Here is a 24,783-nt window from a genome sequence, read left to right as displayed (position 1 = left end):
GACTTGGGTTGTTTTCGTTGGAGCAGAGAAGACTGAGGGATGATCTGATCGAGGTGTACAAAATAATGAAGGGCATGGAAGGGTCAGTTACGAGGGAACATCAGTTCAAGGTGTGGAGCAGGATATTTAGGGGGGATTTGAGGAAAAACCTTTTTACCCAGAGAGTGGTGGCAGTCTGGAATGCACTGCCTGGGAAGGTGGTAGTGGTGGGTTCCTCACATCCTTTAAAAAGTACCTGGATGTGCACTTGGCATATCTTAACATTCAAGGCTATGGGCCAAGTACTGGCAAATGGGATGAGGTAGGCAAGTCAGGTATCTTTCATGCATCGGTGCAGATTGGATAGGCTGAAGGGCCTCTTCTACACTGTATTATCCTGTGATAATATGAGATGGATTGCTCATGCTAAGTTGCACCCTATTGTCGAGGGATGCACAGGATCAGTTCCGGGAATAGGGCGGGAAGTGGATCCAGGTAGGGTGCGCTTTCAGACGATTGATGCAGACTTAATGGGCCGAATGACATCCTTCTGTACTGTAGGGATTCTATGGTTCTATTCCATGGTTCAAGAAAACCCATGCAGACACAAGGAGAATGTACAAACACCACACAGTCACCCAAGGCCCGAATTGAACACGGGTCCCTGGTATTGTCAGGCAGCAGCGCTAAGTAGTGTGCCACTGTGTTACCCATGTTCAATATGTATCTGCCTTGTTTACTTCAATTATCTTATTCATTTATAATATCTCAATTAAATGTTGTGTACTGATGTTTCAATAAGACATTTGTAGAAGCTTGTAAAGTTTAATATAAAACATTTATTCACAAATATAATTTTATAAATACAAAACTTTGAAATCAGCTAACATTTAACTTAATGTTTAACATTATCAGCTGAACAATGACATAAAACTACCTCAACTTTTACAAATTTCTCGCAATAAAATATATTTCCTCACTTAAACACAGTTCCATAAAGGGGAGGTGAGGAGGGGGAGGGAGGGATGGAAGAAGGAGGGGGAGAGAGAGGGGGAAGGAGGGGAGGGAGGGAAAGAAGAGGGGAGGGAAGGAAGGAAAGGGGGAGGGAGGGAAGGAAGAGGGGGGAAGGGCAGGGTTTTGACATCAATTGTTTTTTGTTTTTTTTTAAATAGTTTTATTCTCATTTTATGCATTTTCATCAAATATACATCCAACAACAGATAACCAACAATCACAAATACAGTAGCGATCCCCTGACCAACGACCCCTTTTTTCTACAAACCCAAACCTCCACCCTACATCCAAGATACAGAATAAGAAAGAAAAAGAGAATCCACAGCTATCCCATACATGGTAACCAATAAACCATACACTTAAACCCCTCCCCCTCTAACCCAGCCCCCGTAATGTTCAATAACATCCAATTCTTGTAAGTGCTTGATAAACTATGCCCATGAATTGTAGAACCCTTCCATCCTTCCCCTCAGCTCCAACTTCACCTTCTCGAGCGTTAAAAATTCCAACAGATCCTCCCCGCCACGCCGAGGTACAGGGCGGAGAAGCTGATCTCCACACCAACAGGACCCGCCTTCGGGCAATCAGCGAGGGGAAGGCTAAAACATCTGCTCCCCGCACCTGCCTCCAGCCCAGGTTGGTCCGCCACCCCGAATATCGCCTCCAGGGGTCCTGGTCCGAATCTCACATGTATCACCCCCGAGATGGACTTAAAGACCTCCCCCTCCAATACCCCTCCAGCTTCGGACAGGACCAAAACATGTGAACATGGATCAGATCATAGAATTTACAGTGCAGAAGGAGGCCATTCGGCCCATCGAGTCTGCACCAGCTCTTGGAAAGAGCACCCTACCCAAGGTCAACACCTCCACCCTATCCCCATAACCCATTAACCCCATCCAACACTAAGGGCAATTTTGGTCACTAAGGGCAATTTATCATGGCCAATCCACCTAACCTGCACATCTTTGGACTGTGGGAGGAAACCGGAGCACCCGGAGGAAACCCACACACACACTGGGAGGATGTGCAGACTCCGCACAGACAGTGACCCAAGCCGGAATCGAACCTGGGACCCTGGAGCTGTGAAGCAATTGTGCTATCCACAATGCTACCGTGCTGCCAGGACCATAAGAAACTACAGAGTTGTGAACACAGTCCAGTCCATCAAGTGAACCCGCCTCCCATCCTTTGACTCTGTTTACACCTCCCGCTGCCTTGGGAAAACAGGCAGCATAATCAAAGATCCCCCCACCCTGGTAATTCACACTTCCAACTTCTTCCACCGGACGGGAGATAAAAAAGTCTGAGAACACGCACCAACAGATTCAAAAGCAGCTTCTTCCCCGCTGTTACCAGATTCCTGTATGACCCTCTTATGGACTGAACTGATCTCTTCACACATCTCTCCTGAGTGATACTACACTCTGCATGCACTCTGTGTTTATGTATTTACATTGTGTTTTTGTGTATGTCCTATGTTTTCTTTCATGTATTAAATGATCTGTCTGGACTTTACAAAGAACAATACTTTCAATGTATCTCGGTACATGTGGCAATAAAAAAATGTAAACAAATCAAACTGGGACTTGCGTTGAATGTATACGGTGAATATCACACATATTACAATTGTATTGAATGAAATGAAAGAAAATCGCTTATTGTCACAAGTAGGCTTCAAATGAGGTTACTGTGAAAAGCCCCTAGTCGCCACATTCCGGCACCTGTTCGGGGAGGCTGTTACAGGAATTGAACCGTGCTGCTGGCCTGCTTTCAAAGCCAGCGATTTAGCCCTGTGCTAAACAGCCTCAGAGTGTAAATTGATCTGGGCAGATAACGTAAATACCTTTGCACCATGTAATGACCATTTTGAATTGTCTGTAATATTTCTTTTATTGTATCGAAGCACCTCAGAGAGCAATGTAACTTATGTAGAGAAACCTGAATATAATTGCACTTTGTGTAATGGCCATTTTGAAATGTTTGTAATGCTCTTTCAGATATTTGACAATTAAGGTATATGTTTTACAACAAAAAAATTACTCTGGTATTTACCACCAAAATGGAAACAAGATCACAATGACAGACATTGATTTTCATTCATTACTTTTATTCCCATCCTATCAATATCACCTTATATTTCTGTTGCCGAGAAGCTTTGGCTCTGTTGTCATGGAAGTGTCCCGTTAAGAAATGTTTTTGTCTTATCACATGGCTTCAGTGATGTCATTGTGTGGATGGAGCTGGGCTGTGGCTCTGGGAGTTGGTTTCACTTTCGCTTTGGGTTTGAACTGGTTTTGTTCTGCACAGGTTTAAAGAAGGTTAATTAACTTAAAAGTTGCTGTTTGGTTTCGAAGAAGGTGAATTTTCAATCAGCTTTAAACAAAGCTTCCACTTGTAGGCACTTGCAGCTGGAGCTTGTTAATTAGTTATTTGGATTAGGCCAGTTTTCAGAGGCTAGATTCACAGTATAAAAGTGATCCCCTACAGTGTAGACTTTGTTTGCACTGAGTGCTGAATTTGGTGCATTTGAGTGCTATAGTGAGAGTTTGGTGACTGAGGGAGTGCTGAATTTGGTGCATTTGAGTGCTATAGTGAGAGTTTGGTGACTCAGGGAGTTAGGTGAGGAGGGAGTAAGGTGCTCCTTTCATTTTGTTTCCTACATTTCCACAAAGAGTGAGAAGAGAACCAGGAGTTTACAGAGAGTGCAGCTGACTGGGAGCAGAGTCGGAGGGCGGAGATCCAGTTGGTCCACAGGGCAGCTATATTCTGTAAGGTAAGAGGGGATGGAGGCTAGGCCAGTTGCATGCTCCTCCTGTAGGATGTGGGTGCTGAGGGATACCACCGGTGTCCCCGCTGACTATACCTGCGGGAAGTGCACCCAACTCCAGCTCCTCAAAGACCGTGTTAGGGAACTGGAGCTGAAGCTGGATGAACTTCGGATCATCCGGGAAGCAGAGGGGGTGATAGAGATGAGTTACAGGGAGGTAACCACACCCAAGGTACAGGACAAGAATAGCTGGGTTACAGTCAGGGGGGAAAAAACAAACAGGCAGACAGTGCAGGGATCCCTCGTGGCCTTTCCCCTTCAAAACAAGTATACCGTTTTGGATGCTGATGCGGGGGGATGACCTACCGGGGGAAGGCCCTAGCGGCCAGGTCTCTGGCACGGAGTCTGGCTCTGGGGCTCAGAAGGGAAGGGGGGAGAATAGAAAAGCAATAGTTGTAGGAGATTCAATGGTTAGGGGAATAGATAGGAGATTCTGTGGTCGCGAGCGAGACTCCCGGAAGGTATGTTGCCTCCCGGGTGCCAGGGCCAGGGATGTCTCGGATCGTGTCTTCAGGATCCTTAAGGGGGAGGGGGAGCAACCAGAAGTCGTGGTGCACATTGGTACCAACGACGTAGGTAGGAAAAGGGGTGTGGAGGTAATAAACGAGTTTAGGGAGTTAGGCTGGAAGTTAAAAGCCAGGACAGACAGAGTTGTCATCTCTGGTTTGTTGCCGGTGCCAAGTGATAGCGAGGCTAGGAATAGGGAGAGAGTGCAGCTGAACACGTGGCTGCAGGAATGGTGTAGGAGGGAGGGCTTCAGGTATTTGGATAATTGGAGCGCATTCATGGGGAAGGTGGGACCTGTACAAACAGGACGGGTTGCATCTGAACCAGAGGGGCACCAATATCCTGGGAGGGAGGTTTTCTAGTACTCTTCGGGAGGGTTTAAACTAATTTGGCTGGGGAATGGGAACCGGATTTGTAGTCCAGCAACTAAGGTCGCCGATATTCAGGACGCCAAAGCGTGTAATGAGGCATTGGGGAAGGGAACACTGACAAAGGAGAGTACTTGCAGGCACGGAGATGGGTTGAAGTGTGTATACTTCAACACAAGAAGCATCAGGAATAAGGTGGGTGAACTTAAGGCATGGATCGGTACTTGGGACTACGATGTGGTGGCCATCACGGAAACTTGGATAGAAGAGGGGCAGAAATGGTTGTTGGAGGTCCCTGGTTATAGATGTTTCAATAAGATTAGGGAGGGTGGTAAAAGAGGTGTGGGGGGGGGGTGGCATTGTTAATTAGAGATAGTATAATAGCTGCAGAAAGGCTATTCGAGGAGTATCAGCCGACTGAGGTAGTATGGGTTGAAGTCCGAAATAGGAAAGGAGCAGTCACCTTGTTAGGAGTTTTCTATAGGCCCCCCAATAGTAGCCGAGATGTGGAGGAACAGATTTTGGAAAGGTGCAGAAGTCACAGGGTAGTAGTCATGGGTGACTTTAACTTCCCAAACATTGAGTGGAAACTCTTTAGATCAAATCGTTTGGATGGGGTGGTGTTTGTGCAGTGTGTCCAGGAAGCTTTTCTAACACAGCATGTAGATTGTCCGACCAGAGGAGGGGCAATATTGGATTTAGTACTTGGTAATGAACCAGGGCAAGTGATAGATTTGTTAGTGGGGGAGCATTTTGGAGATAGTGACCACAATTCTGTGACTTTCACTTTAGTAATGGAGAGGGATAGGTGTGTGCAACAGGGCAAGGTTTACGATTGGGGGAAGGGTAAATACGATGTTGTCAGACAAGAATTGAAGTGCATAAGTTGGGAACATAGGCTGTCAGGGAAGGACACAAGTGAAATGTGGAACTTGTTCAAGGAACAGGTACTACGTGTCCTTGATATGTATGTCCCTGTCAGGCAGGGAAGAGATGGTCGAGTGAGGGAACCATGGTTGACACGAGAGGTTGAATGTCTTGTTAAGAGGAAAAAGGAGACTTATGTAAGGCTGAGGAAACAAGGTTCAGACAGGGCGTTGGAGGGATACAAGATAGCCAGGTGGGAACTGAAGAAAGGGATTAGAAGAGCTAAGAGAGGGCATGAACAATCTTTGGCGGGTAGGATCAAGGAAAACCCCAAGGCCTTTTACACATATGTGAGAAATATGAGAATGACTAGAGCGAAGGTAGGTCCGATCAAGGACAGAAGCGGGAGATTGTGTATTGAGTCTGAAGAGATAGGAGAGGTCTTGAACGAGTACTTTTCTTCTGTATTTACCAATGAGAGGGGCGATATTGTTGGAGAGGACAGTGTGAAACAGATTGGTAAGCTCAAGGAAATACTTGTTAGGAAGGAAGATGTGTTGGGCATTTTGAAAAACTTGAGGATAGACAAGTCCCCCGGGCCTGACGGGATATATCCAAGGATTCTATGGGAAGCAAGAGATGAAATTGCAGAGCCGTTGGCAATGATCTTTTCGTCCTCACTGTCAACAGGGGTGGTACCAGGGGATTGGAGAGTGGCGAATGTCGTGCCCCTGTTCAAAAAAGGGACTAGGGATAACCCTGGGACTTTCAGGCCAGTTAGTCTTACTTCGGTGGTAGGCAAAGTCATGGAAAGGTACTGAAGGATAGGATTTCTGAGCATCTGGAAAGACACTGCTTGATTAGGGATAGTCAGCACAGATTTGTATGGGGAAGGTCTTGCCTTACAAGTCTGATTGAATTCTTTGAGGAGGTGACCAAGCATGTGGATGAAGGTAAAGCAGTGGATGTAGTGTACATGGATTTTAGTAAGGCATTTGATAAGGTTCCCCATGGTAGGCTTCTGCAGAAAGTAAGGAAGCATGGGATCGTGGGAAATTTGGCCAGTTGGATAACGAACTGGCTAACCGATAGAAGTCAGAGAGTGGTGGCGGATGGCAAATATTCAGCCTGGATCCCAGTTACCAGTGGCGTACTGCAGGGATCAGTTCTGGGTCCTCTGCTGTTTGTGATTTTCATTAATGACTTGGATGAGGGAGTTGAAGGGTGGGTCAGTAAATTTGCAGACGATACGAAGATTGGTGGAGTTGTGGATAGTGAGGAGGGCTGTTGTCGGCTGCAAAGAGACCTAGATAGGATGCAGAGCTGGGCTGAGAAGTGGCAGATGGAGTTTAACCCTGAAAAGTGTGAGGTTGTCCATTTTGGAAGGACAAATATGAATGCGGAATACAGGGTTAACGGTAGAGTTCTTGGCAATGTGGAGGAGCAGAGAGATCTTGGGGTCTATGTTCATACATCTTTGAAAGTTGCCACTCAAGTGGATAGAGCTGTGAAGAAGGCCTATGGTGTGCTAGCGTTCATTAACAGAGGGATTGAATTTACCAGCCGTGAGGTGATGATGCAGCTGTACAAAACTTTGGTAAGGCCACATTTGGAGTACTGTGTACAGTTCTGGTCGCCTCATTTTAGGAAGGATGTGGAAGCTTTGGAAAAGGTGCAAAGGAGATTTACCAGAATGTTGCCTGGAATGGAGAGTAGGTCTTACGAGGAAAGGTTGAGGGTGCTAGGCCTTTTCTCATTAAAACGGAGAAGGATGAGGGGCGACTTGATAGAGGTTTATAAGATGATCAGGGGAATAGATAGAGTAGACAGTCAAGAGACTTTTTCCCCGGGTGGAACAAACCATTACAAGGGGACATAAATTTAAGGTGAATGGTGGAAAATATAGGGGGGATGTCAGAGGTAGGTTCTTTGCCCAGAGAGTAGTGGGGGCATGGAATGCACTGCCTGTGGAAGTAGTTGAGTCAGAAACATTAGGGACCTTCAAGCAGCTATTGGATAGGTACATGGATTACGGTAAAATGATATAGTGTAGATTTATTTGTTCTTAAGGGCAGCACGGTAGCATTGTGGATAGCACAATTGCTTCACAGCTCCAGGGTCCCAGGTTCGATTCCGGCTTGGGTCACTGTCTGTGCGGAGTCTGCACATCCTCCCCGTGTCTGCGTGGGTTTCCTCCGGGTGCTCCGGTTTCCTCCCACAGTCCCAACGATGTGCAGGTTAGGTGGATTGGCCATGATAAATTGCCCTTAGTGCCAAAATTGCCCTTAGTGTTGGGTGGAGGTGTTGACTTTGGGTAGGGTGCTCTTTCCAAGAGCCGGTGCAGACTCAATGGGCTGAATGGCCTCCTTCTGCACTGTAAATTCAATGATAATCTATGATTAATCTAGGACAAAGGTTTGGCACAACATCGTGGGCCGAGGGGCCTGTTCTGTGCTGTAATTTTCTATGTTCTATGTTTTAAGTTTTTTTTCTCTATCTGCATTTTAAATCTGTTTCCAGACTGCTTCATAACTTGAAAATAAATAACTGTTTTCTGGAAGAAATTCCTATCTGCTGTTTTGGAAAGTAAACAGGAGCATCCATACCAGGGATGGAGTGCTGTGTGCTGGGCCACACCTTTAAAAAGGGGGCACTGGTTTATGGGATCTTGTTATTAAATTGGAACAGCTTAAAGGGGGAATTTATTAAGGGTTATCCATAGAGTACTGTAGCTGTGTGGGGTATTTATGTTGGTAGTTGATAAAAATGCTTAGTGTGTCTGTTTATAAAAATGTTAACTAAATTCGTAGAATAAACTTTGTGTTTTTGATTAAAAGTTGAACAACACCTGAAAGGCAGGCCCTTGTTCTCATCGCAACAAAAATCAATAAACAGTTGTAGGTCAAGTGAACTCCATGATATACTTTGGAGTTTTCTAAACCCTGGCCCATAACACTGTCCTAGTTTTATGTTGACTATGATGAGTTTCAAAATCAATAATTTCCAGCGACTAATATTGAAAATAAGTTGAAATGTCTGTAATCTGAGTGTTAATTCATAAAAGGAAGCCACCAACAATTTTCCTGATGAATTATATTTATTGAGAATAATTATTCAAGAGGAAATCACAAAGTTTACACCATGTTTGAAACCACAATTCTTTTTAACAATTATATCAATATGAAAATAAAGCGGATTGTTGCATTAATGATTGTTGTAGTAGTTGATCATAACGACATGCAGTTTTGGTTTATTCGCAAAGAAGCCAACGTTACTGCAGTAATAGGGCACTCAGGAAAAAGCAGATGATTGTAACTGTAGAGACTGAAATCTGTTGGCTGGAATCAGAAACCTCCGCTGCAGAGGAGAAGAAAGTGAAATGTTAGGAGCTGCGCAGAGAGAAATTCACCATAACAACGACAGATTATTAATTAACTGGAGAATACATGAAGTATCAGCAGGGGAAGGTTATTCGGCCCCTCGATTCTGGACGGCGGTGGATGGGATTGTGGCTTCAGCATCATTTCCCCTCTGTACCCTCCCCACCTCCGTCCCATAAACATCAACTCCCTCGCGTCTCTAACCTGGTCTTGAATAAGTCAATGATCCAACATCCACTGCTTTTATCTGGATACTTGTGAGGTTGTCCACTTGGGTAACAAAACCAAGAATCATGGAATCACTGCTGTGCTGGAGGAGACCAGTTGGCCTGTCGAGTCTGCAGCAACACTCTGAAAAAGCACCCTACCTAGGCACCACTCTCTCCCACCTCCGCAACCCCACCCAACCCACACATCTTTGAACACTAAGGGTCAATTCCATCATGGCTAATCCACCTAAACTGCACATCTTTGGACTGTGGGAGAAAACGGGAGCACCCGGAGGAAACACACGCCGACATGGGGAGAAAGTGCAAACTTCATACAGACAGTCCCCCAAGGTTGGAATCAAACCCAGGTCTTTGTGCCACCTGTGAGGGCAGATTATCATAGTGGCTATAAATTAGGAGAGGAGAATGTGAACTGGGTGTCCTCATACACCAGTCACTGAAGGTAAGCATGCAGCTACAGCAGGAGGTAAAGAAGGCAAATAGTATTTTGGCCTTCATAGCGAGAGGATTTGAGTACAGGAGCAGGGATGTCTTACTGCAATTATACAGAATAATGGAATAGTGTGTGAAATTTTGGTCGTCTTATCTGAGGATGGATGTTCTTGCTATAGAGGGAGTGCAGAAAATGTTTACCAGATTGATTCCTGGGTTGGCGGTATTGACGTATGAGGAGAGATTGAATCGGTTAGGAATGTAGTCTCGGTGCTAAAGGGATCAAGCGGTAATGAGAGAAAGCGGGAGTGGATACTGAATTTACATGATCAGCCATGATCATATTGAATGGTGGTGCAGGCTCGAAGGGCCGAATGGTCTATCCTTCACCTATTTTCTATGTTTCTATGTACTCACAGGAGTTCAGAAGAATGAGGGGGGAATCTCATAGAGACCTATGAAAAACTAACAGGACTAGGCAGGGTAGATGTAGGAAAGATGTTCCCGATGGTGAGGGATTCCAGAACCAGGGGTGACCATCTGAGGATACGGGGTAGACCATTTAGGACAGTGATGAGGAGAAATTTCATCACCCAGAGCGTGTTGAGCTATTTGAGGAATTCGCTAGCACAGGAAATGCTCAAGGCCAAAACATTGTACATTTTCAAGAAACAGTTAGAAATAGCATTTGGGCAAAGGAGATCAAAGGATATGGGTAGAAGGTGGGATTAGGCTCTTGATTTGGATGATCAGCCATGTTCATAATGAATGGCGGAGCAGGCTCAAAGGGCTGAATGGCCTCCTCCTGCTCCTATTGTCTATGTTTCTATGCTCTGTAGGGAAGGGAAATTCCACAGACGAACCTTCCTCAGAGTGAGAATAAAATCTCCTCATCTCTGTATTAACTGTGAGGCCCCTATTTTTAAACTCCCCCCGAGTTCTCGATTCCCCCACAAGAGGAAACATCTTATTAGCATCTACTCTGTCAAAGCCCCTTCAGGGTCTTACATGTTTCAATAAGATCAACCCTCATTCACCTAAACTCCATTGGATACAGTCCCAGACTGTCCAACCTTTCCTCACAAGATAACACCCTCATCCCAGGATCCAACTGTGTGCACCTTCTCTGAACAGAAACAGCACACATTACAAACCCTTCAACCCTGTTAAATTTGAATTTCTGAAGTTTTAGTTGTAAATGTGCGATTGGTCAAAGAAATCATTGCTGAGGTGAAACTGGATATCTGGTTTTCGGATCTCCAGCATATATACAAAATAGTATGTTTTTTATTAGTTCAGACAATGTGGGTGGCATGGGCCAGGACAAAGTTACTTGACCATCCCTAATTGCCCTTGAGAATGTAGTGGTGAGCTCCCTTCTTGAACCGCTGCAATCCTGTGTGGTGTAGATACACCCACAGTGCTGTTAGCAAGGGTGTTCTAGGATTTTGACCCAGCGACAGTGAAGGAACGGCCGATATATTTCCAAGTCAGAATGCTGAGTGACTTGGAGGGGATCCTCTAGATGGTGGTGTTCCCAGGTATCTTCTGCATTAGATCTTCCAGATGGTAGTTGCAGTGGGTTTGGAAGGTGCTGCCTAAGAAGCCTTGGTGAGTTGCTGCAGTGCACCTATTGGTGGGACACACGGCTGATACTGTGCGTGGGTGGTGGAGGGAGTGAATATTTGAGGAAGGGGTGCCAATCAAGCGTGATTGCTTTGTCCCGATGGTGTCGAGCTGCTTGATTGCTTTGGAGCTGCAATCACCCATGCAAATGGAGAATATTCCATCATACTCCTGACATGTGCCTTTTAGATTGTGGACAGGCTTTGGGGAGTCAGAAGGTGAGTTACTCACGCTGGATTCCTAGCCTCTGACCTGCTCTGGTAGCCACACTATTTATATGGCTGGGCCCAGTTCAGTTTCTGGTCAATGGTAAATGTCAGGATGTTGATATTGGGAGATTTAGTGATGGTAATGCCACTGAATTTCAAGGGGTGATGGTTAAATCACTCACGTTGGAGATGGTCATTGCCTAATATTTGTGTGGTGTGAATGTTACTTGCCACTTGTCAGCCCAGTTCTGAATATTGTCCAGGTCATAGAGGTTTACAGCATGAAAACCGGCCCTTTGGCCCAACATGTCCATGCCACCCAGTTTTTACCACTAAGCTAGTCCCAATTGCCTGCATTTGGCCCATATCTATCTCCATCTTTCCCATACAACTGTCTAAATGCTTTATAAAAGACAAAACTGTACCCGCCTCTACGACTGCCTCTGGCAGCTCATTCCAGACACTCACCACCCTGTGTGTGAAAAAATTGCCTCTCTGAACCCTTTTATATCTCTCACCTTAAACCTATGCCCTCTAGTTCTAGACTCCCCTACCTTTGGGAAAAGCTGTTGACTATATCCCTCATCTATGCCCCTCATTATTTTATAGACCTCTATAAGATCACCTCCAAGCCTCCTACACTACAGGGAAAAAAGTCCCAGTCTATCCAACCTCCTTATAAATCAAACCACCAAGTCCTGGTAAATCTTTTCTCTATCTTACTAGTTTAATAATATAATTTCTGTAATAGGGTGACCAGACCTGGACACAATATTCCAAGTGTGGCCTTACTATTGTCTTGTACATCTTCAGCAAGACGTCCCAACTCCTGTATTCAATGTTCTGACCAATGAAACCAAGCATGCCGAATGCCTTCTTCACCGCCCTGTCCACCTGTGACTCCACCTTCAAGGAGCTATGAACCTGTGTTCCTAGATCTCTTTGTTCTATAACTCTCTCCAACACCCTACCATTAACTGAGTAGATCTTGCCCTGATTCGATCAACCAAAATGCATCACCTCACATTTATCAAAATTAAACTCAATCTGCCATTCATCGGCCCACTGGCCCAATTGATCAAGATCCCGTTGCAATCCTAGATAACCTTCTTCACTGTCCACTATGCCACCAACCTTGGTGTCATCTGAAAACTTACTAACTATGCCTCCTAAATTCTCATCCAAGTCATTAATATAAATAACAAGTAACAGTGGACCCAGCACTGATCCCCGAGGCACACCGCTGGTCACAGGCCTCCAGTTTGAAAAACAACCCTCTACAACCACCCTTTGGCTTCCGTCGCCAAGCCAATTTTGTATTCAATTGGCTACCTCACCCTGGATCCCATGAGATTTAACCTTATACAACAACCTACCATGTGGTACCTTTCAAAGGCCTTTCTAAAGTCCATGTAGACAATGTCAACTGCACTGCCCCCATCTATCTCTTTGGTTAATCCTTCAAAAAACTCAATCAAATTCATGAGACATGATTTTCCACTCACGAAGCCATGCTGACTGTCCCTAATCAGGTTTTGCAAAAAGGCACAACATTTGCTACCCTCCAATCTTCAAGCACCTCACTGTGGCTGTCGACGATTCAAATATCTCTGCTAGGGGATCCGCAATTTCCTCCCAAGCCGCCCACAACACCCTGGGATGCATTTCATCAGGTCCCGGGGATTTATCCACCTTGATGCACTTTAAGACTTCCAGCACCTCCTCTCTGTAATATTTACATTCCGCAAGACATCACTATTTATTTACGCAAGTTCCCTAACAGTAAATACTGATGAGAAATATTCATTTAGGATCTCGCCCATCTCTTGTGGATCTACACATATTGTAGACCTTTAAGAGGCCCTACTCCCTGGTTAGTTTTTGCCCTTTATGTATTTGTAGAAGCTCTTTGGATTCTCCTTTGCCTTATCTGCCAAAGCAATCTCATGTAAACTTTTTGCCCTCCTGATTTCTCTCTTAACTCAACAATGACAACCTCTATACTCTTCGATGGATCCACTTGATCCCAGCTGCCTATGCATGTCATATGCCTCCTTTTTGACCAGGGCCTCAATATCCCGAGTCATGCAGAGTTCCCTACTTCTACCAGCGTTGCCCTTCACTCTAAAAGGAATGTGCTTACCCTGAACCCTGACTGACACACTTTTGAAAGTCGTCCCTTTGCCTGCCAACAGACTCCCCCAATCAAGTTCTGAAAGTTCCTGTCTATTACCATCAAAATTGGCCTTGCCCCAATTTAGAATTTTAACTTTTGAGCCAGACTTATCATTATCCGTAGCTATCTTAAAACTAATGGAATTATAGTCATTGGTCCCAAAGTGATCCCTCACTAACACTTCTGTCACCTGCTCTTCCTTATTTCCCAAGAGGACGTCAAGATCTGCCCCCTCTCTAGTCAGGCCATCCACATACTGAATGAGAAATTCTTCCTCAACAAATTTCTCTCCATCCAAGCCCTAATTCTATGGCTTCCCAGACAATGTTGAGAAAGTTCAAGTCCCAACTATTACCACCCTATTTTTCTTGCAGCTATCTAATCTCCTTACATATTTGCTCCTCAATTTTCCGCTGACTATTTGGGTAGTACAATCCTATCAAAGTGATCGCTCCCTTCTTATTTTTCAATTCTGCCCTTTTCAGGTCTTGCTATGCAGCTGACTGGAGCTGACCAAGTTAACGTATTTGTGAGCAAACTCATTTTTTCAGGGCAAGGTGTCCTGGACACATTGGCGATTGTTCAATGACAGATAAATATTTTCCATCCATGTTGCAGTCTAATGCAGCTGTTTAAACTGGTTACTCACCTGAATTAACTGTATCAACGACAGCGGGACCTGTGTGGAAGGGACCACCAGTAAGGACATCTGTTTGGCCTCTGGGCCGAATATTCCTTCCTGCGGGACAGCTCTGGATGCAAGATAAAAGGTTCATTTTAATAGCAATTCGACCTGACCTCCAGCAACTTAATACTGAAATGTAACGTTTTAAGATGCACTTTTGTGAAATGGAATGATTTTTTTTGTAAAATATAAAATTCTCTGAAATGAAAGGATTTGCTCCTCGTGGAAGGCACCCTCAGTGGCCGAGTTCTGCACCTTGCATTGGACCCTTACGAAAATTTATGTGTGGGGAATTTGGAACAGGGGCTAACTTTTGCCAAAATCATCTCAGCTGAAACCTTTAACTCTGGAAAATTCTGTGCTGCATGTTTTAAATCTCTAGTCGAAGGTTAGGCATTCACTGCACCGACATCCTCAAACACTCATCCTCTGCTGTCCTCTAGCCTTCGTTTGCAGATGAGAACTCTCCAAGCCTTCCACAATCTTAGTTGGCATGGAGGGGACAGGTTGTGGCAGACTGACCCATGCTCCAGTCTGGTGAAGCAGATAGACCACTAACTGAGTGGGCGCACTGGGATGAACTAATGGCACCTAGTGGGGGATCGATTGTAGAACACAAGGTGCATCTCTTTAAACTAACTGAGGTCTGTGTCTCAAGAAATTGTTCTGAAATATGGAGTTGGAAGGGTCATATGGTGACTTGTCATCCTGCGGATGACCAGAACAATTAATAAATTATTCCCCGGGAGGAAAATGGAGCTGAACTTACCGCTGAGCATCGAGTGGTTTGGAAATTACAGAGTTGTATTTGGCAATGCAGGTAGAGCTGGTTCACATCACCAACAAATTTAAACACAGCGAATGAGAAACGACCAATAGGGGAGATGCCACTTTCTGCTATTTGCACCTCACTTAAAGTATTCGGACACCTGTGATAAATAACACGTCAAAAATAACTAATGCAATGTGTTATGAAATATTGTACACTAAAAATTATTTGATTCTGTATAAGGAATCTTAGGCCACAGATATGTATCAAACATCGACTCCTCCACACAGCCACCTCATGAGATCTTCCACAGATTCTTACAACTATTCAGCCCACCGAGTCTGTGCTGTGTTTCTCAAAGTGTAGTCCACTGGATGGAAATTCCGTAGCATCTTCCCAATATTCTTCATTAGCTAATCAGTCATATCATCGTAGAAACCCATAATGCAAAAGATGCCCATTCGGCCCATCAAGTTTGCCCCGACCCTCTGAAACAGAACCCCACAAGGCCCACTCACCCCACCCTATCCCCTTACCCCACCTAACCTTGTGGACACTGAGGGGCAATTTAGCATGGCCAATCCACCTAACCTGCACATCTCTGGACTGTGGGAGGAAACCGGAGCACCTGGAGGAAACCCACGCAGACATGGGGAGAATGTCTGTGTCACCCAAGGCCGAAATTGAACTCGGATCCCTGGTGCTGTGAGGCAGCCGTGCTGACCACTGTCCAGGGGAAAAAATATAACTTGTTTCATCTCCCCACCAAGTAGATCCAGTTCATCAAGATATTGGTGGAAAAAGAAGATTTAAGAATTGAGTAAAACAGAGATGTAAAAAAATAAGATTTGGATAAAATTAAATGAAGGATGGAGTTCATCTATGTGAAGGGGCTTTTGTTATTTGAATTTGTTTAGCAGCAAGTGTTTAACTAAATGACGGGGTAGGCGGGGGGGGCGGGGGGGGTAAACAATGGTGAATAGAAATAGGTATTAGAACTGTAGAAGAGGTGATTTCAAAGTGGAGAGTGAAGAATAGAATTCACATTTCTCTGCCAAAAGCCTGGTCCAAGGTGTATTGAGATAGAAGAACAACAAAGAGGGGAAATAATATATCCATAGCAGAGTTAACTGGAGACAGTGGGAGATAATAAGACAAGAGAGAGAAAAATAGGTAGCAAACAGGATTCTCCCAAAAAACTACAGAACTCCAGTCGAAAAAAATGTTAGTTTTTACATGCCTGAGATCAACTATGCTGAATGAATCATAGAATCAGGCCATTCGGCCCATCAAGTCAGCAATGACCCTCAGAAAGAACACCCTACCTAGGCCCAATCCCCACCCTATCCCCATAACCCCACCTAGGGGCAATTTAGCATAGCCAATCCACTTAACCTGTACATCTTTGGAATGTGGGAGGAAACTCGGAGCACCTGGAGGAAACCCACGCAGACATGTGAAGAATGTGTAAACTCCACATAGTCACTTGAGGTTCGAATTGAACCCGGGTCTCTAGCGCTGTGAGGCAGCAGGAAGAAAGAATCTCCCAATGCTAAAGATAACTCCTCAGTGGTAACTATCGGCCGGTGTTAACTCACAAAGTTATAGGGCGTGGATGTTCTTTTGGGACGAGGGACATTTCAGGAAGGCAGATGAATGGGAATGGAGTTAATTTCACCAGATACTGTGTGTGTGTGTGTGTGTGTGTGTGTGTGTGGCCACTATTGCAGTTAAATTGTCTTGTATGATTCTTTTGAGTTAATAAATATTATTTTATGATTGATCATAACAAGACTGAACTATTCCTCACTCGTTTGCATATCTTTTCTCAGTGTGCCGAAATGAAAATACAGACCACTAAGAACCAGTGTCCAAGCTACCCTCCTGGGTCATCAACGGGTTCTTAACAGGTTACTCAGACAGGGCAACAACAAAGTCGGCTAGTAGCCTGTCCCCTGAGAGTTTCCTATCCACCGCAAAGTGAATAAACGGGCATCTCCTGGATTAGCGAACAGGAAGTGTGCAAGATCCATCCTTTAATTCAAAAACAACAGAGACATTTTGCATATTCCCCATGATTTTAATGTACCGGCAGGTCACAGAGCAGGTTGAACCGAAATCAAGGCTGGAAAGTGAAGTGGGGGATTTGAAAGGGTCAGGATAGAGGGAGTTAGAGAAATAATTCCAGTACATACAGTATTGATAAGATGGTGCATACTCACTGATTGCTTATGAGGCTCCATCTTGTTTGTGAGGAAGGGTTGCTCACTGGAGTTGTCCAACAGTTATCCAACGTTAACACAAATTGATCGGGGTCTATTCCAGAGGCACGGATCCCAATGTAAACTCTATCGTTCACACTGAGTGTCACTGGAGTCTGAGTGAAGGTCTCTTGGTACTGTGGGTCACGGTACATTATCATCACCACTTCATATGTCCCTGCACCTTCTGGCAATACCACGTTTACAACACTGTTCAATGAAGTAAAACACATCAGCTTTCCAAAGACCCAATAAAATATTCCCAGAATGTACTTTGAACAACACACAATATTGAATGTGGCCTATTGAATATACCATTAACTCTTGGAACTTTCGAAGACGGATTTTATGTTTATACTGATCCAGAATAATCCAGCATTCACAATGCTTTCCATAGAATCCCTACAGTGCAGAAGGAGGCCATTCAGGCCATCGAGTCTGCACCGACCCTCTGAAAGAGCACCCTAGCAGGGCCCACTCCCCCAGCCTGTCGCCATAACCAAACCCAACCTTTGGACATCAAGGGAAAATTTAACGTGGTCAATCCACGTAGCCTGCACATCTTTGTACTGTGAGAGGATGCCGGAGCACCCGGAGGAAACCCATGTGGACATGGGGGAACGTGCAAACTTCACACAGGCTGGAATTGAACCCAGGTCCCTGATGCTGTGAGGCCGCAGTACTAACCACTCAGCCACTGTGCTTTGTTTTGCTTGTAGCCAAAACATCTGCAATAAATATTCCATAAGACCATAAGACGTTGGAGCAGAAGTAGGCCATTCGGCCCAGCAAGTATGCTCTGCCATTCAATGAAATCATGAATGATCTGATACCATAATCCTATATCTGACCCTTGAAACTCACAACAAACCCAATTTGCTTTGATGTTCCCAACCGTTCGGTAGAAGTCAGATCAAGTTGGAACAGCAGACTTCAGAAGAGCAGCGATGTTTAGAAGGGCGGACCAGAGGGTAATGGAGGAAAAGACGGGAGAAACATTCAATTGTGGGTGATGATTCTAGCGAATCAATGCAGTCGTCACTGGTGCAGCCAGAAAGGTGATTCGCATTAAAAGGATCAAAGTGTTGAACATGTGCCTGATCAATTTATCCAGGGATATAGGGAGGCCGTGCTCACACGTGCAACACACATATTCTTTAATCCTCAGGTAGTTAGAATCAACAATATGCCAAAAGTCGGCTCCGCCATTTAATGAGATCATGACCGATCCCGTCTGATCATCCTCAACTCCCACTTTCCCGCCTTATCCCCATAACCCTCGATTACCTGACTGATTAAAAACCTGTCTATCTCAGCCTTGAACATTTGATTTGATGTTTTCCATTGTCGAGGAGGAAAGCACTATTTACAGGTGATATCTGGCAGAGTGATATTACTCCTGCAGCATGTAATGGGGGCCGGCTGCTCAAGCCTAGCTTGAGCTGGCTGAAGACAAGTTCACCTGGTTAGATGGGATTCTGCCTCCAGTTCATAATATCTACCCCAATGGGGGAAACTCCACTGATTTCATGCTGCTCTTACATAATGGGGTACCTATCAATGTTCAGGTGATTTGTTTGTGGATTAAAGATGGTAAAGTCCTTACCTTTGCACCACATTGTCCGAGGGGAAAAAGGATACATTCATAGTCAGAGGGAATGCGCATGAGAATTCCAAAGAGATAGTCCGATTGCGAGAGACAATCCCATAATCTTCAATAATCGACGCTCGAATAGTGTTTGAATGATTAAAGTGGGTATTGTTTACCTAAATATTTTTAAAAATAACATACATCAATCAGGGTGAACGACCATCGAAAAACGTCAGCTGTCATCAATTCCCTCAGATGGTTTAAGAAGCTGAAGGGGAGTGGTTTCCCCCACCTAGGAAAGGCATCATTTTCATTACACCCCCCACAAGGTCAGATAGAGAACAGTGAGCTGCACAATATAACTGGCCCATCCAGGAGCAACATGGAGGCTGTGGAAATACAGCTTGTATGGAGCTCAAATTGGATGGACAGAGCATTGATGGTCTGTTGTTCGACCCTCCACTCCTCCCATTCCCCACCTCCATCCCTGTTACCACGTCAGCGTAAGACGTAGGAGCAGATAGGCCACGCGGCCCATCGAGTCTGCTCCGCCACCCAATGACTGATCTGATCTGATGTGATAATCCTCAACTGCACTTTCCCACCTTGTCCCCACATCCCTTGGTTCCCTCATTGATTAAACATCTGCCTATCTCACCCTTGAACATACCTAACGACCCAGCCTCTGCAGCTCTCTGCGGTAAAGAATTCCGCAGATTCACTACCCTCCGAGAGAAGAAATCCCTCCTGATCTCGGTCTTAAATGGGCAAGCCCATTACTCTGAAATTATGTCCTCTGGTCCTAGACTCTCCCACAATGGGAAGCAACCTCGCAGCATCTACCCTGTCAAGCCCCCTGAGAATCCTGTATGTCTCAGTTAACTCACTTCTCACTCTTCTAAACTCCAATGAGTCCAGGCCCAACCTTCTCAACCTCCCCCCATAAGAAAATCTCTCCATACCTAGGATTAACCCAGTGAATCTTCTCTGGACTGCCTCCAATGTCAGTATATCTTTCCTTAGATAAGGAGACCAAAATTGTTCACGGTATTCCAGATGTGACCAAAGATGTTCACAGTTTATAGATGTGACCCAAACTGTTCACAGTATTCCAGATGTGACCAAAACTGGTGCCAGTATCCCAATGTGTAAAAACTGTTCACAGTATTCCAGATGTGCATTCTCCATCTGCTTGTGACTCCAGCTCCCTGTTCCCACCCAACAGGAACTCATTGGTTCATTTCGGGTGATGCTTCCTGAGTGAAATTGCAGCATCATTGCAAGATGACAAACTCGTGTTTGAGTTATACTGTCTGACTGAAAGACTGTCAACATGAATATTCTCTGCAAATCAGTCCTGAAAAGGTTCAGAAAAACATTTCTTGCATCTTGTCTGACTGGTGAAATAAATGTACGAATTGAGAAGGAAGTGACACAAGGACAGCCTGCGCTTTGATTCTGGAGTTTTGGAAGACTGGTTTCACTTTTCCCGATATGCGAGTAATAGACAAAATGTTTTTACAAAGTCTCCACTTTTCACTCTGAGCAGCTGCCCACATAGATACCTTGAGATTGGAGCCGCAAAATCGCCTGCTTGAATCAAAGTGAAAGACCAGCCTTCCATTGGTGACTTGTCCGACACAACTGGGGTCATTGAGATGGAAGTAACGGGAATGCCAGCCATCATTGAACAACAAGCAGCGCGATAACGAGATTTCACTGTTGTTGCCGTTACACGTCAGTCTGTAGTCTGTAATCAGAACACAATTGCCATCAACAAATTACAAATTGGAGCCGTGATCTGTAATAATTTTGTCCACATGGCAGGCGGGTTTCCCTTGGCTGAGACAGGGCAGACCAGACCAGAGTGATGGTGAGGATGGAACAAGAATTAATTACCGATCTCACACGGACAGGAACATCTTGAACAGAATGGCACAATGTGATTGAAGTCACTGTTTGGTTGACATGAGAGGAGGTGGAAAAACCACAATCTAAAGGTTAAAATTGACGCAGAAAAATCGTGGAGATGGATAGTGATTAAACGAGACTGAAAAATAGCTAAATTTCCATGTTGTCATTGAATTTTGTTGCCGACAGATTGTACCTATGGGTGACGAGATACCATGGCAACTGCTAACCATTCTATAATCAGTCTAATTTTTAAAATATGCATTAAATATTGGATAAGGGATGGTGGAAATTTTACCCCAAGCCACATTCCATCCTGACTAGGAAATATATTGGCCGTTCCTTCACTGTCACTGGGCCAAAATCCTGGAACTGCCTCCCTAACAGCACTGTGGGTGTACCTGTACCGCAGTGGTTCAATGTGAAGGCTCAGCCCACGATGCTCATGTCTCGTAAACAAAAACAAATAAAACAAGGTTTAATGAGGAGTTTGATATGTTGTTGAATGACCTGTGCCAGGCTTTCTGTTATTGTATTAACCCATGGACATGGGAAAGTTCACCCATTTATTGTATAAAAACTTCCTGTAGGAATAAAAGTGACAGCAGTTTACAGGCCATGTTTGTTACAATAGTCTTACCGTAGTTTTTATCCTGCGTGGCACCACTTACATCATCACAAAAACATCCGAAAACCCCTCTTTGTTCTCCGCACCACTCATGCCCCTGACACAACTGCTCCTCACATGGGTGCTGTGAAGCTGGAATAAAGAACAGTCTGTTTGGTTACACAGTCCATTCACTCGCCAGTGCGCTCATTCAAACCGATCTGGCAAGAGGGCTCTCGCCATTGTCCAAACACAAATTTTAATTGGGATTGTGAAATTAATATTAAGCCTGACATTGTGCCTCCTGCTGCAGGTTGAGAGCTTTAATTGCTGACAAATGGACAATGGATGGTGGAAGTTCAGAAACCAAGGAGGGGGAAAGGATAGTGTTCAGCAGGTGACGTATATTGGCCGACAACTGTCGACCCTTAACTCAGCCCATCTGAACCCCCGAGATCACCTCTGGGAGACAGGGCTCCAGCCGTAGTGCCAGCACTTTGGTAAGTAACTTAACATACGCATTAAGAGTGAAATAGGTCGGTATGACGCGCACTCTGTCGGGTTTTAGTTCTTTCTTGAGAATCGAGGAGATTGAGGCCTGAGCAAGGGTAGAGGGCAACAAAGCCCAAGATAAGGAATATTAAATATATCCAGAATTAGGGTACCAACTGCTCTGCAAATGTTTCATAAAATTTAATGTTAAAGCAATCCATGCCAGTGGCTTTACCTGTCTGCATCAACACAATGCATTTCATCATTTCCTCTATGCCCAATGGGGAATCCAACTATTCACTCCCATTGCCACAACACAGGTGGGATGGATAAGTTATCCCATAATTTCATTCATATGGGTGGCATGATGGCACAGTGGCTAGCACTGCTGCCTCACAGAGCCAGTGACCCGAGTTCAATTCCAACCTTGGCTGACTGTGCAGAGTTTGCATGTTTTCCCCATGTCTGTGTGAAGGTTTGGTGGGGTTATGGGGACATGCCGGGGGAGTGCGCCAAGGTAGTGTGCTCTTAAAGAGAATTAGTATAGACCTGATGAGCTGAATGGCCTGCTTCTACACTTTAGGGAGTTCTATGGTTCTCTGAACATTAAGTAGCAAAATGTATCCTTACGACAGTTTCGGCTGGCCTGCCAGGAGGGGATTGACACCCCTTGAACATTGCAAGCCTTTTCATAAGCTTTGATGGCTCCACACAGCATCAGGTTGTTTGTCCCGTATACACACAGATCATACACACAAGCTGTGTAATAATTCATGGGATCCAGGTGCAGGTGACAAACAGCAAAGGGTCCAGTCTGATTGAGGATTATTGAACAGAGCGATTGGAACTGGGCATTCTGGGGACATATGACTTCCACATTTCTATTGTCATCTTCACATCTACAAAGAGAAATCCAATAAACAAGATGACAATAAACAAAATGTCGCGGCATTTATCACACTCTCATTCAGACACTTACACTTTCTCGGAAATGTAACATTTACCAACAGTTAGTAACACCGAGTATCTCCAGAGGACAATACCTGAACACAGTGGTCATCATGCACACAGTGAATACGAATCACTATGAAGATTAGACGGGCAATTTAGAGGCAGATTTACTCTGTATCTAATTCTGTGCTCTACCTGTCCTGGGAGTGTTGGATGGGGACAGTTGAGAGGGAGCTTTACTCTGTATTTAACCCCGTTTTGTAGCTGGCCTGGGAGAGTTTGATGGGGTCAGTGTAGAGGGAGCTAACTATATTTTGTATCTAGCTCCGTGCTATACCTGACTTGGGAGTGTTTGATGTGGTCAGTGTCAAGGGAGATTTACTCTGTATCTGACCTGTGCTGAAACTGTCCAGGGAGTGTTTGATGGGGACAGTGTAGAGGGAGCTTTACTCTGTATCTAACCCCGTGCTGTACCTGTCCTGTGAGTGTTTGATGGGGACAGTGTAGAGGAACTATACTCTGTATCTTTACCCCATAATGTATCTTTCCTGGGAAAGTTTGACGAAGACAAGATGGCTTGGTTTATTATGGGGGCCGCTCAGTATGAGGTAAGAATGCAATTAAGTTTTGTTGCTCTTCTAACCGAATATTGCAGCCAAAGTCCTCACCTCGGGTTTTGGTGACATGTTGTCCAATGGCAATGGAAGTCCTGCCCTTTTTTTTACTCATTTACGGGATGTGGATGCCGCCGGCTGGGCCAGCATTTGTTGTCCATCCCTAATTGCCTCTTGAGTAGATACTGGTGAGCTGCCTACTTGACCTTTTTCTTCATTTATTAAGTAAATTTAGAGTACCCAATTATTACATTTTCCAATTAAGGGCCAATTTAGTGTGGCCAATTCCACTAGCCTGCACATCCTTTGGTTGTGGGGCTGAGACCGATGCAGTCACGGAGAGAATGTTCAAACTCCGACCAAACTCGGGTCCTCAGTGCCATGAGGCAGCAGTGCTAACCACTGCACCACCATGCCGCCCCTAGGAGGTGAGTTACTCGCTGAAGTATTCCCATCCTCTGACCTGCTCTTGTAGCTATAGTATTTATATGGCCGGTCCAGTTGAGTTTCTGGTTAATGCTAATCCCCAGGATGTTGACAGTGGGGCATTCAGTATTGATAATGTCATTAAATGTCAAGGGGCGATGATCATGATGGTAAACGTGTGTGGTGCAAATGTTATCACTTGACAGCCCAAGCCTGGATATTGTCCAGATCTTTCTGCATTTGGACATGGACTGCTTCAGTGTCTGAGGAGTCGTGGATGATGCTGAACAATCATCAGCAAATATCCACACTTCTGACCTTATGACTGACGGAAGGTCATTGATGAAGAAGCTGAAGGTGATTGGACCTAGGACACTCTCCTGAGGAACTCCTGCAGTAATGTCTTGGAACTGAGATGATTGACCTCCATTCATCATAACCACCCTCCCTTGTGCCAATTATGCCTCCAACCAGTAAAGAGTTATCCACTGATTCCCATTAACTCCAGTTGTACTCGGGCTCCTTGATTCCATCCTCGGTTAAATGCTGCCTTGATATCAAAGGCAGGTTCTCTCACCTCACCTCTGGAGTTCAGCACTTTTGTCCATGTTTGAACCAAGGCTGGTAATGTGGTCATGGGCTGAGTGACCCTGGCAGAACCCAAACTAAGCACCCGTCAGCAGGTTATTGCTGAGTAAGTGCTGCTTGATAGTACTGTTAATGACTCCTCCCCTTACTTTACTGATGATGGAGAGTAGACTGATGGGTTTGAATTGGCTGGGTTGGATTTGTCCTGTTTCCTATGTACAGGACACACTTGGGCAATTTTCCACATTGCTGGGGAGATGCCAGTGTTGT

At 44.9% G+C, this 24,783-nt stretch overlaps 1 protein-coding gene across 1 annotated transcript in view; it reads right to left on the bottom strand.

Annotated features, from left to right (window-relative positions):
• Positions 1 to 8,648: 8,648 nt before the first annotated feature.
• Positions 8,649 to 24,783, bottom strand: part of LOC140387053 (alpha-tectorin-like) — a 37,588-nt gene continuing 21,453 nt past the window's right edge. The window contains exons 6-13 of the mRNA XM_072470064.1: positions 22,565 to 22,833; positions 21,476 to 21,595; positions 20,490 to 20,674; positions 18,940 to 19,100; positions 17,295 to 17,543; positions 15,073 to 15,232; positions 14,268 to 14,370; positions 8,649 to 8,922 (exon numbers count right to left, since the gene is read on the bottom strand). Of these exons, the coding sequence (XP_072326165.1) occupies positions 8,837 to 8,922; positions 14,268 to 14,370; positions 15,073 to 15,232; positions 17,295 to 17,543; positions 18,940 to 19,100; positions 20,490 to 20,674; positions 21,476 to 21,595; positions 22,565 to 22,833 (1,333 nt within the window). The 3' untranslated portion in view covers positions 8,649 to 8,836. The remainder of the gene's footprint in view (positions 8,923 to 14,267; positions 14,371 to 15,072; positions 15,233 to 17,294; positions 17,544 to 18,939; positions 19,101 to 20,489; positions 20,675 to 21,475; positions 21,596 to 22,564; positions 22,834 to 24,783) is intronic.

The sequence above is a fragment of the Scyliorhinus torazame genome, chromosome 12, assembly GCF_047496885.1.
Source record: "Scyliorhinus torazame isolate Kashiwa2021f chromosome 12, sScyTor2.1, whole genome shotgun sequence".
In the NCBI taxonomy this organism is placed as follows: domain Eukaryota; kingdom Metazoa; phylum Chordata; class Chondrichthyes; order Carcharhiniformes; family Scyliorhinidae; genus Scyliorhinus; species Scyliorhinus torazame.
The sequence above is the reverse complement of the archived record's forward strand: the minus strand, read 5'-3'. Positions and strand labels throughout refer to the sequence as shown.